Genomic DNA, 12,846 nt, shown 5'->3' on the forward strand with positions numbered 1-12,846 from the left:
TGAGGAAACATGCAGGTAAGACATCTCGGTTATAGATGGACGTCTGTGAATATGATCTCATATCTATCAGGATTAATAACTGTTGTTTATTTATTTTCCTCACAGAGCAGATCACTATTGATCGTGAGAATATATCTCCAGATCTGAAGATTACGAATGACTGTAAATGTGTGAGGGACAGTCCAGATTATCATCACACTGCAGAGGGGTTTCCATATCAGTTATGTGCATTTGGAGCTCAACGATATACCTCTGGACGACACTACTGGGAGGTAGAGCTGACACGAGAAAATACACCTGCTAAAAACTACTGGCTGATTGGTGTAGTGAAACATGGAAATCACTGTGGAAAAGACAGATCTGCTTTAACTCCATCAAGGGGTTACTGGTTTCTGTGTTCAGATGGGAAAAATGGCTTTTACACAAACACTGATTCCCCAATAACCCTGTCCATATCACCAAGACCTGAGCGACTGGGAGTTCTGCTAGATTATGATGAGGGTCTGCTGGAGTTTTACAGTGTTAAAGAGAGCAAACATCTCCTGACCATGCGCACTAGATTCTCTGGCTCAATCGTTCCTCTGTTTAATCCTGGTGTAGGCGATAAAAGTCCACTCAAAATAGTAGACTGTCCAGTAACTGTAGAATCACCTGTGGAGCTCACTGTATCTTTACTGTATAACTGGAACACAGATGCCTGACTGACTGACACAGAGCTAACAGAAATATTAGGCCTGTTTCTCAAGTATGGTGATGGAGAGCAGAACAGGAAAAGCATTTGATTGTAGTTGACTGTGAACAATTTGGATTGATTATGAAGAAAATTATTGCAAGCTAGTATTCATATAATACATCCTCATATGTGTTTTAAAACATGGCAGCAGGGTGGCTCAGTGGTTACCTGGTCACTGGTTCAAGCCTTGGCAAGGTCAATTTGTATTTCTGTGTGGAGTTTGCATGTTCTCCCTGTGTTGGTGTGGGTTTCCTCCGGGTGCTCCGGTTTCCCTAAAGTCCAAACACATGCGCTATAGGGGAACTGATCAACTACACTGGCTGTAGTGTATGAGTGTGTGTGAGTGTGTATGGGTGTTTATCAGTACTGGGTTGCAGCTGGAAGGGCATCCGCTGTGTAAAATATGCTGGAATAGTTGGCGGTTCATTCCGCTGTGGCAACCACTGATGAATAAGAGACGAAGCCGAACATGGGTTTAAAATAGTGGCCCTGTTAAAATAAATTATAATGCCTCACATTATTGTCTTGGTTTTTATATTTTAATATAATGTAAAATTAACTTTAACAATCATCTAAATGTAAATTTCATTCATGGGCGGTAAGATATAATGTGCAGTAATTTGGTAGAAAAATGCTGCCATCTACTGAAAAATGATTATATCGAACTAAGTAAACTAAGACAACATTAAGATCCTAAATCAGTTGACAATTCCCAATCCTTCAATGAGACAGTCTAATTTATGTCTTCATTGTGTATGTGGACGTGAGGATAAAGTCATTGTGTTATCGAGTGAAAATTAATTCTTTTATAAGTATTTTGCATACCAAAACACACAGTAGCTGTACAGAGGCTACAATTATATAATAATCAAACAGTGACTGATAGGAAACTGAACTGTTTACAGTCTATTATAATGAAGGATGTTTGTAGCTGCGGCCAAGCGACCAGAAACATTTCCCTATTCCAGTCTCCATCTTGCTCAGACTAGTTCGATGTAGAATTTCAGTAAGTAAGTAGGGGATTTTATTCACCTTAAATAAAGCGATTCTCTTCAATGTAGTTAACACAGACTCATTCATAAATTGATTGCAGCAAAAATGTTGATTATCGATGTAATTCTCCATGAATCTGCTGTATTAACGATTGAAATTACTTATCTAGTTAACATTAGCTTGTTGCTAATGCTAAAGCCATTTCTCATGCATTGTTTAATTTGTGATGACTTGGCATAATGTTGAATTAACATTAACAACCACAATTAGCATAATGTTTAGCTGTGTATTTGCTCGAGCACTGCTACACTGAGCACACTAACCCCACTGTATTATTGTATAATCAGTTTCTATTCTGTTATTAAGTGACTCAATTAATTTGAAATTAAGATGTTAACCTTTTTTAATTCTTTGTTTTTATTGTTGTGATTATTTTTATGATAGTTTTGCACTCTTTATGTAAAGCACTTTGAATTGCCATCGTGTATAAAATGTGCTACAGTATAAATAAACTTGCATTGCAGTATCATGTATTGGATAAAATGACAGAGAAAAGGACATAAGATCATTTTTTAGTGCAGCTAAACGCCAAGTACAAAAAAAGCACACATTAAGGCTATTTGGCTTTCAGAATGAGTGCTTATGAAAATACTAATATTAATCACAGGCAGAGGAGAAAGAACTGATTGAGGATCAGGCAGGGCAGGGTGAGTCAGGTGTACAGTGTCAGGTAAGGGTGTTGTGCTTTATTGAAAGGATAATGACAATTGTCTTGGGGGGTGAACAATTTTTGTAATGTTTTCGGAGTTGTGGCTGTTTAGCAGATTTCTATAATAATAATTATGATAAAACCATTTTTAACTGCGGGAGATATCTTTAATAGTACAATTCGGCTGTATTATTTGTGTCCCCTTCAAAAAAATGCTCAAACTAAATTACATAATTATTGTCCCCCCCTATTGTTAAATCAGATTTACGCCCATGCAATTATCCTAAATGCAAATTGGCTGTTTCTATCCAGTTGCTAGAACTGCTGACTGTGTAAACAAGGTGAACATAATGGAGTAGTACACGTCATGATTTTACCAAGTGCGCTGTGATCCTGGATCTGTGTTGATCCTGGAACATCATTCTTGTTGGAAAATGTAATCCAAACCTGTTCCCCACCCCTAAACCCAGCCATAACTGTAGATTATTCCCAAAATCAGAGTGGAATAATAGTTGATAATACCCACATAGTGCATAAACCTAACTATAAGCCTAAACTATAATAAAAGCATAAATGGTAAACGTATACCTTAATTCTGATTGGCTGATTGGAATGTTGTTCCAGGATCAACATGTTCATCCAGGATCGTGTCCTACTTAGTGAAATCAGGTTGGCGATGGAGTAATGGTGTTGTAATGTCTGCTATAGGTCAGATTTTATCTCCCATTATTCACATTAGGCCAAAACCACCTCAAGTGAATATATACAAACCTTTTTAGCTAAATTAAGGGATTTTTAATTATGCTTAAATATGCAATATGCTTAGCCACACCCCTAACCAGTGTTTGAAAAACAATTTAGACCAGTGTCGGACTTGCAGCCAATCATAAGTAAGAGGCGTGTTTAGTAACTATAGCAGAAAAATTAAAAAGGGGCGTGGTCTTGCTGACGTTAGGGCGTGTTTTTTGTGGTGCTTTCAAACATCAACATTGCTTGGAAAAACTGTTTTAGTGCAATTTTAAAATTCACATGTGTAATCAAAGGCTAGCGCGCATTGTTAGTCTAAAGATGAATAATTAATCCACTAAAAAACAGCAGTCCTTCTCTGATGACTCTGATTTGGCGAAATATGCTTAGCCACGCTTATACCTCTAACTGTTAGTTTGCTGTGATTGAAAGATGAGAGGTGGAGCTCAAAATATACCCCGCCCCCTACTCAATATTCCATTTCAGCTGGAAATACATGAGAGGTGGAGCTCAAAATAAGCCCCGCCCCCTACTCAATATTCCATTTCAGGTGGAAATACATGAGAGGTGGAGCTCAAATAAGCCCCGCCATCTACTCAATATTCCATTTCAGGTGGAAATACATGAGGTGGAGCTATAAAATTAGCCCCACCCCCACTCATATTCCATTTAAGCTGGAAAAACATAAGAGGTGGAGCACAAAAAATCTGCCCCGCCCCTCGCTTAATAATCCATTTCAGTTGTAAATACGTGATGAGAGGTGGAGCTGAAAATAAGCTCCGCCCCTCACTCAAAATTCCATTTTAGCTGAAAATACGTCATCATGCTGAAACAAAAGTCAGAGTGAGCAAAGTGCAGAAACTGTGCAGTGACTCCTCATATGACACGATTGCATGCTCCACTATATTTAATTGTATATTATGTGATGTGCTTATGATGATGCACAGATTGTAATTCTGATGATGATCAATATAAAGCTTAAAATCATTTTTCATCATCATTAGGCATTAAATAGTTAATAAAGTAATCTTACTATAAAACCCTAAGTAAGGTTACTAAGTGTGGTTTATTCATAAACTAATTTCGAGAGGATCACGTGCTTATAATCAACACGGCTGGCTCCTTGTTAGCTCCGTAATCAGCCCTATTAGATGATTACGGAAGCATTATAAATAACCTGAGTTTTCCACTCCAGTTATCTTCGTCTTGAAGCTCGCTTCCCGCTACAAAACGCTCCAGCATCGCACCATTTAACCTATCGATACGGAAGAACACACAACAACAACAAACAACAACTCCAGCCAGAGCTCCACTCTCCCTGAGAATTCAGCCACAGCCTCGCCAAAATCGAGCCTGAATTCCCGCAAAAACGCCGGTGCTGCCCACCAGCTCTTCCACCTCCACTTCAAACTGCCTCACGCAAACGCAGTCCACAACTCCACCTAACTCTCTAGGCGCCGACGATCCAAAACATCGCAAAAGCCTAACTCACTGCTTCCTAGCGGTGCACCCTCGGTAACGTATAGTACGCTTTTAAGGGGAAGCATCGCGGAAACAACTAATCTCCATCAAAGACTAAACCTATTTACAAATCTTTTAAAAACAAGATTTGCGTGATTAGAAGATTCATAAGAACTCACCCTTCAAGCCCGTCCACAAATCCATAAGTAAATCACTGCAAAGATCACGACATTAGTCCACGACATATTGATTCGTCGATGAACCGCACTGTTTTCATCCAAACTAGTCGCTGGTGTGCCGCAGTGTCTTCACACAACACTGGTAAACAAACTTGGCCTCCGATCTTGATTGACGCCCCATCGAGCCAATAGCGAAGGAGCAGCGCCCTCATCCAATGCGCTTTTAAAACTCTATATGGTTCCGCCCTCTCAACAATTCATGAATGAACCCAGCCATAAAAGACTCGTGAATGAACTGAGACAGACATGCTTGCGAATTAAGTTAAGATTAAGAATTTAAGAAGTTAAGATTCCTAACATGTATTTAAACAAATTAAGTAAAGCCCATAACAAACATTTCATTCATACAGTTTCCATTAAGTAGTGAATTAAGCGTTTGATGTTGGGATTTGATATAATAAATAAATAATAATAATAATGAATGAATTAATAATAATAATAAATAATAATAAAATAATAAATAAATAAAATAAATAAAAACCTCTGCCAGATCTGATAGCATTTAACTTCTGTAAAGACTACTACCCAACCAGTGACAATTTAACACAAAAGTCCAATCGTAATACGTCAATGACCCATACTTGCATATACAGTGCCATATGTAACTTATAATGGCACGCCGGTTGGAGGTGAAAATGGTAAAGAAACTAACTTCTCGCTTGACTGCATGAAAAGGACATTTAAATAAATCTTCAAGAAGAATTTCTAGGACCACCAGACAAGCTACACCCCATATCCCCAGCTCTGCATCCACCTGCTATCCTGTGGGGGAACAAATGCCCACCTCTATCATCCTCGCAGACTGTGACAACGAAGCTCACAATTGTCCATGCTCTTATTAAGATGCCTTGCATTAGATATCAGCTAAAACAATTTTGTCATGTCTGCTATACATGTATCATGTTGTAAAATTTAATTTCTGATTTTTCTCTTGTTTCTCATTCCAGAGATTAGGACAGCCGGCCCAGAAGCTGACCTTCATCCAACCTATTACACTCCACATCCATTCCAAATGCAATCACAATCTACACAAGGATGCATTTCCAATCATACAGCCCACATCCATAATGCCATATTTACACTAGTCTTCGGGTTTTGAGATTCTCTGAATTACCATCAGTTGCAATCCCACAATCCACCTCACCATATCTGATCTGACTGGAGGAACACTCTCTCTCCATTAAGCAAGCAAACCGATTATTTCGGCAAGGCATGTCCTATATACATTTTCGACATCCCTTCCCCCACTCACACAATTCAAATGTTTTAAGTGTTACTAAGTATAAGGACAACTTAAACTATCCCATACACCCATACATTTTCACTCACCACAGTTCCAACTTATTTAGGGGTTGCCAAAATTTTTCTATTACTGTAGCAGGGATGCTCTAAGCAAACTCTATACACTTACAAGTCCAATAACACTCGTCACACTGCCCTGCACTAATACAGCAGTAAATGCTTCTGCAGGAGCACACATTGTCTCCATACTGATCCTCTGCAGCAGCAGAATCGCTCCACCGTGCCATACTCACCCATTGCACCTGTAGCTAAGCCCTTATTCACTTCCTCTCTACATATCACTACTAACAGTATTTATTATTCTTGCGAGAGCATTCATAACTCTCCAATACCGATCACTACTGCACCTATCCAATAGCAGTAGCGCTCCGCTGAGCTTCACTCACCATAGCATCACAACAACCGCAGTGATACTCTACCTGAGCCCCTACTTACTTTCATCTCCACACATCCCTTCTGATATTTAATATTTTTGTGGGAGCACCTATAATGCTCCAATACTGACTACCACCGTACCTGCAACAGCAGAGATGCTCAGCCAAGCCTTATTCTACCATTGCACCACTGTCACAGCGCAGCTCCTTTCCTTCCCACTCCCCAACACTGCACAGCAGTTATACATTTTCGGGAAAGTGTACCCGCCTCCCGACATTGACTTCCACCACATCTCTGCAACAGCAGTGAAGCTGCAGAGCTTCTTTTCCCCCCCGCTTCACTGTCGCAGCAGTGACGCTCTGCCTGAGCTCACATACACTTCCATTCAACATACCACTATTGACACTTCACAACAGGTTAAACGCCTCCACAAAAGCGTTTACTCGTTATTATCGTCTAGCCCAATTACACGTAACAGCCTCAGCGTGATGCATGTATACGTTTGGAGAGGATATCAATTCATCCTCACAGCTCGCACTCACGACATCCACTATCTTGAATACAAGGACAGAAATTTATTCTGCCAGTTCCCCAACCCACCCCCCCCCCCCCCTCTTTTCAGCGCTCCCAGTTCAGCAAATAATATCCCCCTATCTCTCTCCCAAGAGTGCCTGAACCCCGACCCCAACAGGAGCAAAACTTTTTCCCCAAGGCTACCAGTATAAAATCTTTTCAGTCTTCACTTCCTTACTGCGTCGAGTTTCTCCGCACCTCCTTCTTCTCCTTTCTAGCGCTGAATTCCTCCGCACCTCCTTTCCTTCCTTCAAGCGTCGAATGCTTTCGCTCTTTCCTCCATCCCCTCCCACTCTCCCCCCACCACCTCAACATCTTTTACTCCCTACCCCTTTCCAGCGTCGAGTTTCTCCGCTATTTTTCTCTTTTCAGCGTCGAGTTGCTCCGCTACTATCTCTTCCTTCTAGTGTTGTTCTTCCGCTACTCTCATCTCTTCAGCCTAAGTATCACCATTCAAGGCCTGACTCCCCCGGAGTCAATCAATTACCCCAAACCCCCCCCCCCCCCCCCTCCACAATCGACAACTTTCTTGTTTTCTAGCGTTGAGTTCCTCCGCATCTCCTATTCTATGTTCTAAAGCGTTAGAGTTCCTCCGCACCTCCTTTCCTTCCTTCAAGCGTCGAATGCTTCCGCTCTTTCCTCCATCCCCTCCCACTCTCCCCCCACCTCCTCAATATCTTTTACTCCCTACCCCCTTTCCAGCGTCGAGTTTCTCCGCTTCTTTTCTTTTTCAGCGTCGAGTTGCTCCGCTACTATCACTTCCTTCTAGCGTTGAGTATTCCGCTACTCTTACCTTTCCAGTCTAAGCTTAGACTCCCCCGGAGTCCTGCCCAGCCCACCTCCTATAGGAGTCTCCACCACCCCCTCCCCATTTAGACTCCTGTAGGAGCCTAATCTTTCAGCTCTAACTCCCACGGAGTCACCCTAAGAGCTAAGACTCCCACGGAGTCCCCCCTCCCCTCTCTCTCTCGCCCCGGCCAAATAGGCATCTTTCCTACCTTCTAGCGTTGAGTTCCTCCGCATCTCCTGTCCTATATTCCCTAGCGTTGAGTTCCTCCGCATCTCTTTCTCTTCCTTCCAGCGTCGAATGCTTCCGCTCTTTCCTCTCCCCCCTCTTACAACTTCTCTCCTCTCCCCACCCTTAACTCCCAATCCCCCTTTTCAGCGTTGAGTTTCTCCGCTACTTTCTTTCTTCAGCGTTGAGTTTCTCCGCTACTTTACTATTTTCAGCATTGATTTCCTCCGCTACTCTTTCTATATTTCAAAAACATCACTCACCAATCTGACTCCCAAGGAGTCTTCCCATGTTCTGACTCCCCCGGAGTCCCGCTCAGCCCACCACCTACAGGAGTCTCCACCTCTCCCTCCCTTCCCAGACTCCTGTAGTAGTCCAATCCAACAGCTCTAACTCCCACGGAGTTGACCCCATAGGTTTCTTTTCTTTACCTTTCCAGCGTTGAGTTCCTCCGCATCCTCTTTACTTCCTTCCAGCGTCGAATGCTTCCGCTCTTCTCTCCACCCCCTCTACAACCCCTCTCCCCTCCCCACTACATTCCCCTTTCCCAGCGTTGAGTTCCTCTGCTACTTTTCTTCTTTCAGCGTTGAGTTACTCCGCTACTTTCCTATTTCTAGCACCAAATCCCTCTGCTACTCTTGTTTCTTCCGTTAGGCTCCCCAACTCTGCCTCCCCTAAGAATCAGTTTCAACTTTTCTCCTGCAGTAACCTATCTCACTTCAATTTACATTCAGCAGCCGGATATGGCACTGACCTCTCGCCTTTTGGGTTGCACTTCAATACGCGGCTGCTGTCCCGAGCTGAAAACCTTTGCCTTTTGGGGAGTTCTCGAGACCTACCTGACCTCGAATTCCCCTCTCGCCCTTCTAACGGGAGGGAGCCCCGGGCTCGAGGATATTACGAGCTCAGGGCTCTCTCCCGGGACAGCATGCCAAATACGCTTTATTGATTATCAGCTAAGTGTGAACTCTTGAAGTGTGGTTTATTCATAAACTAATTTCGAGAGGATCACGTGCTTATAATCAACACGGCTGGCTCCTTGTTAGCTCCGTAATCAGCCCTATTAGATGATTACGGAAGCATTATAAATAACCTGAGTTTTCCACTCCAGTTATCTTCGTCTTGAAGCTCCCCCCCTCCACCCCTTCATCCTCCCACTTTTTCTGATCGGGCGACACGGTGGCCCAGTGGCTAGCACTGTTGCCTCACAGCAAGAATACCGCTAGTCCAACCCATCGGGCTGGTTGGTGTTTCTGTGTGGAGTTTGCATGTTCTCCCCGTGTTCGCGTGGGTTTTCCCCGGGTTCCCCGGTTTCCTCCCACCGTCCAAAAACATAAACCATAGCCAATCGACTAAAACAAATTATCACCCAATACAACCTGAGTTTACACTTCTCACGGCGACAAGCAGGGGAGTTCTCGAGACCTACCTGACCTCGAATTCCCCTCTCGCCCTTCTAACGGGAGGGAGCCCCGGGCTCGAGGATATTACGAGCTCAGGGCTCTCTCCCGGGACAGCATGCCAAATACGCTTTATTGATTATCAGCTAAGTGTGAACTCTTGAAATAATGACGAGTTTGTTCACTAGAGTTTTCTATTAAACTTACTTGATTTTTAACAGTTAGTTTACATTTTAAGTTTTAGTTTTCTTACTTTAAGGCAATGATTAAACTTAACTTAAGATTTCCTTGTAAGTTTATATTGCAAAAATAAGGCAATCGTTTCCAAACTTTTTTTAAGTAAACTGAACATGTTAGAATTTACAGTGCAGCTACAAGAGTTGAAATATTGTGTGAATATTTTCAAATATAAAATTCATCATATTCCTGTGATGAAATATCAGATTGGATCATTTTTGAATCATGTTTTTGTAAATGCTGATAATAACCAGTTTGTATCTTGCATGTCTATTATAAAACTGTTGTTATAATTAAAGGCCCGATGATGTGCAATGAAGTGTTTACAGCTGTATTTTATCACCACAACATGCTGACATCAATCTCTCTACACTCACTGAGCATTAGCTTAATGTATCCTTATTAATCAGGAGTTTCAGTGTTTCTGCAGCACAAACAGTTTAACAGCAGGAGTTCACACACTACACTGTAAATGAGAACATGACTGTGTGTCTCCATCTAGTGTTCATCAGAGAACAACAAACCTCCTCATGTGTTCTGGAGCCTGATATAAACATCTGCACTCACACCACAGCTCTGCTGAATGCTGCATTCTGATTGGCTGCTGGTCACTCTCAGGTGTTTGGTTATTGTCAGATAAAGGCTCAGCTAAAGTAGTTCCGGCATGTTAGAGCGCATTACAGCTCCATATCACTCCGCTGAATAATCAGAGTTTTTACACAGCTACAGCAGTCAGACATCACAACAGGAGGAGGAGATGTGGAGGACACTAGTGTTACACACAGGAGACGCTTGAGGAGAACACACACACTCACAGATGAGGAGAAACTCAAATATCACCTCAGGGATGGGGATTATTAGAGGATAATACACTCCTGAGGTGTAGGTATATGGGACATTCTAGCAGAAATGAACATTTTCTCTTATTAAAAATGTTAAGCTGATCGTCCTTGATGTCACCTCAGAGTCTTAGCTTTAAACATGTTTTGCACACATCATGCAAATGTGACAGGACTGACAATAACACGGAGACAATTGTACGTTTATTTGTATTATATATTTATATTTTTAGCACGTTCGCCTCACAGCAAGGAGGTCACTGGTTCGAGTCTCAGCTGGGTCAGTGGGTGTTTGTGTAGAGTTTGCATGTTCTCCCCGTGTTGGCATGGAGACCCCGTGTTGGGTGCTCTGGTTTCCCCCACAGTCCACACATATGCGCTATAGGACAAGCTAAATTGGCCGTAGTGAATGAGTGTGTATGGGTGTTTCCGAGTGTTGGGTTGCAGCTGAAATAGCATAACATATCCAGGGCTCAACAATAAGGATTGCCCGATGGCCCGGGGCCAGTGTGAGAGACACTTGGGACAGTAGGCCGGATCATTACTGGCCTGATTGGGACACTGCTGCCTTGTCACTCACATTTAAATTGTCTGTGACTGTTTGTAAATTGCGTGCGTTTTAAGTTTGTGCTTTTAAGTCTTTAAATGCTACCTTCTCTGTAATGTCGCTAACAACATTGCTTTCCAATTCGTCTTATCTGATTGATTTAACCATGCTATTTTTTTGAAACCTGGTAACAACCAGTACAGCGTAGAAACAGCAACATGGCGGCATCATCAAATTATAAGGCTAAACGAAAATGTCTGTTTCTTACGTCTTCTTGCAAGTAGACATTTACACGGAAACAACATGATAAAATAAAAGTGAAGTGATGTTATGCAGTTTGCCGTCAGTTTGACAAGTCAGCCACCTTTTGTTAAATAATTTCAAACCGCAATAAAATGCCTCCACATTTTCCATACGGCTCTTTTTGTTTGCATAACACTTTATATTTACAATTGTTTTTTAAGTATTGAAATTCTAGATTTACAGACTTTATTTTTGACACTTTATTTAAAATATGTGGCTAAAAAATAGCTAATAACTTCTCTTTTTTTTTGGTGGGGCCAGTGAAAATTTCACCACTAAGTAAAAATCTGAACCACTTGCCTGATCGGACCAGTAGAAAAAATCCTTAGCGTTGAACTCTGAATATCATTGATAAGTTGGCGGTTCATTCCACTGTGGCGACCTCTGGTTTTAAAAGCCGAAAAGAAAATGAATAAATGAATGAATGCAATTTGTAGTATTTATTTGTAGGATTTATTTATACTTTGATGTTTTTAATCAATTGATGTGAATAAGAACAACTTAATGTGGCCATTTCTGGTGTTTTTCCCTCTAAATCAGGGGTTCCCAAACTTTTCAGCTCGCGACCCCCAAAATAACAATGCCAGTGACTCGCGACCCCCAATATCCTCTGAGGTGGTTATAAATACAGAAACCTTGCATGCAATGGCGCGCACACACACCAATAAACCAAAGTCTATTCTTCATTTTATTATTTTTTTAAATGTATGTTGGTGCTGTAAATGTGCCAGAAAGTTTGACCTGGTCTTATAAAATCAATCTGCTGCATCTGACACTATTACTGAGTCTTTAATATAATGTAATTACCTGAGGGGTCGCAATCCAATAGAACTAGTAACTATAAGCTTATAAAGTTACTATTTACAGTAGTGTATATAGTAACTGTAAACGACAAATTTTTTAGTAGGTTATGGATTAAAATGTTAATTCTAATGGTTTAATAAAAATAAATAGATTTTTGGAAATCACCAGATGACCCCCCTTCATTGTCCCGCGACCCCTCTGGGGGTCCCGACCCCCACTTTGAGAACCACTGCTCTAAATAACAGTTTTAGCTCTACAAAACTATTGCAGCTGTAGGTTCAATTGGGCTGAGGACAAGGACAATGACTGGGTTTGTGCATTTTAGTGTTTTTAATAAAGAACAAAAATCTGAGAAGCAAATGAAGGACATACTGCTTTACTGAACAACTGACAGAAATCAGCCATCAGGCCACTTTTAGACATTTTTAGGATGAAATACTGTTTATTCAGTGTATTTTGTTATTTCAGGTAATGTACGCTTCTGGTAGAATGTCCGCTATTATATACACACTGTTAAATACAGTATATACATATGTGTGTGCAGGTGTATGGGAGTGTCTGGAGTGTGT

The 12,846-nt window shown here is 41.5% G+C and overlaps 3 protein-coding genes across 4 annotated transcripts in view; 1 reads left to right on the plus strand and 2 right to left on the minus strand.

Moving 5' to 3' along the window:
* LOC137487203 (butyrophilin subfamily 1 member A1-like) overlaps positions 1-2,252 on the plus strand; it is a 14,630-nt gene extending 12,378 nt beyond the window's left edge. The window contains exons 7-9 of one of the 2 annotated variants that reach the window (XR_012382954.1): positions 1-15; positions 106-1,356; positions 1,404-2,252. The exon at positions 1-15 is cut by the window's left edge and continues 21 nt beyond it. Coding sequence is in view for 1 of the 2 variants with exons in the window: in XM_073907808.1 (XP_073763909.1) it covers positions 1-15; positions 106-701 (611 nt within the window). In the remaining variant the exon portion in view is untranslated. Of the gene's footprint in view, positions 16-105 lie in introns of both variants that reach the window. The other variant, XM_073907808.1, reaches the window with a different exon arrangement.
* Positions 1-12,846, minus strand: part of alpk1 (alpha-kinase 1) — an 859,942-nt gene that overhangs the window by 539,160 nt on the left and 307,936 nt on the right. The gene's annotated exons all lie outside the window — the stretch shown is intronic.
* The window catches only part of si:cabz01076231.1, a 758,238-nt gene that overhangs the window by 67,274 nt on the left and 678,118 nt on the right, over positions 1-12,846 (minus strand). The gene's annotated exons all lie outside the window — the stretch shown is intronic.

This window comes from Danio rerio, chromosome 7, assembly GCF_049306965.1.
Source record: "Danio rerio strain Tuebingen ecotype United States chromosome 7, GRCz12tu, whole genome shotgun sequence".
NCBI lineage: Eukaryota > Metazoa > Chordata > Actinopteri > Cypriniformes > Danionidae > Danio > Danio rerio.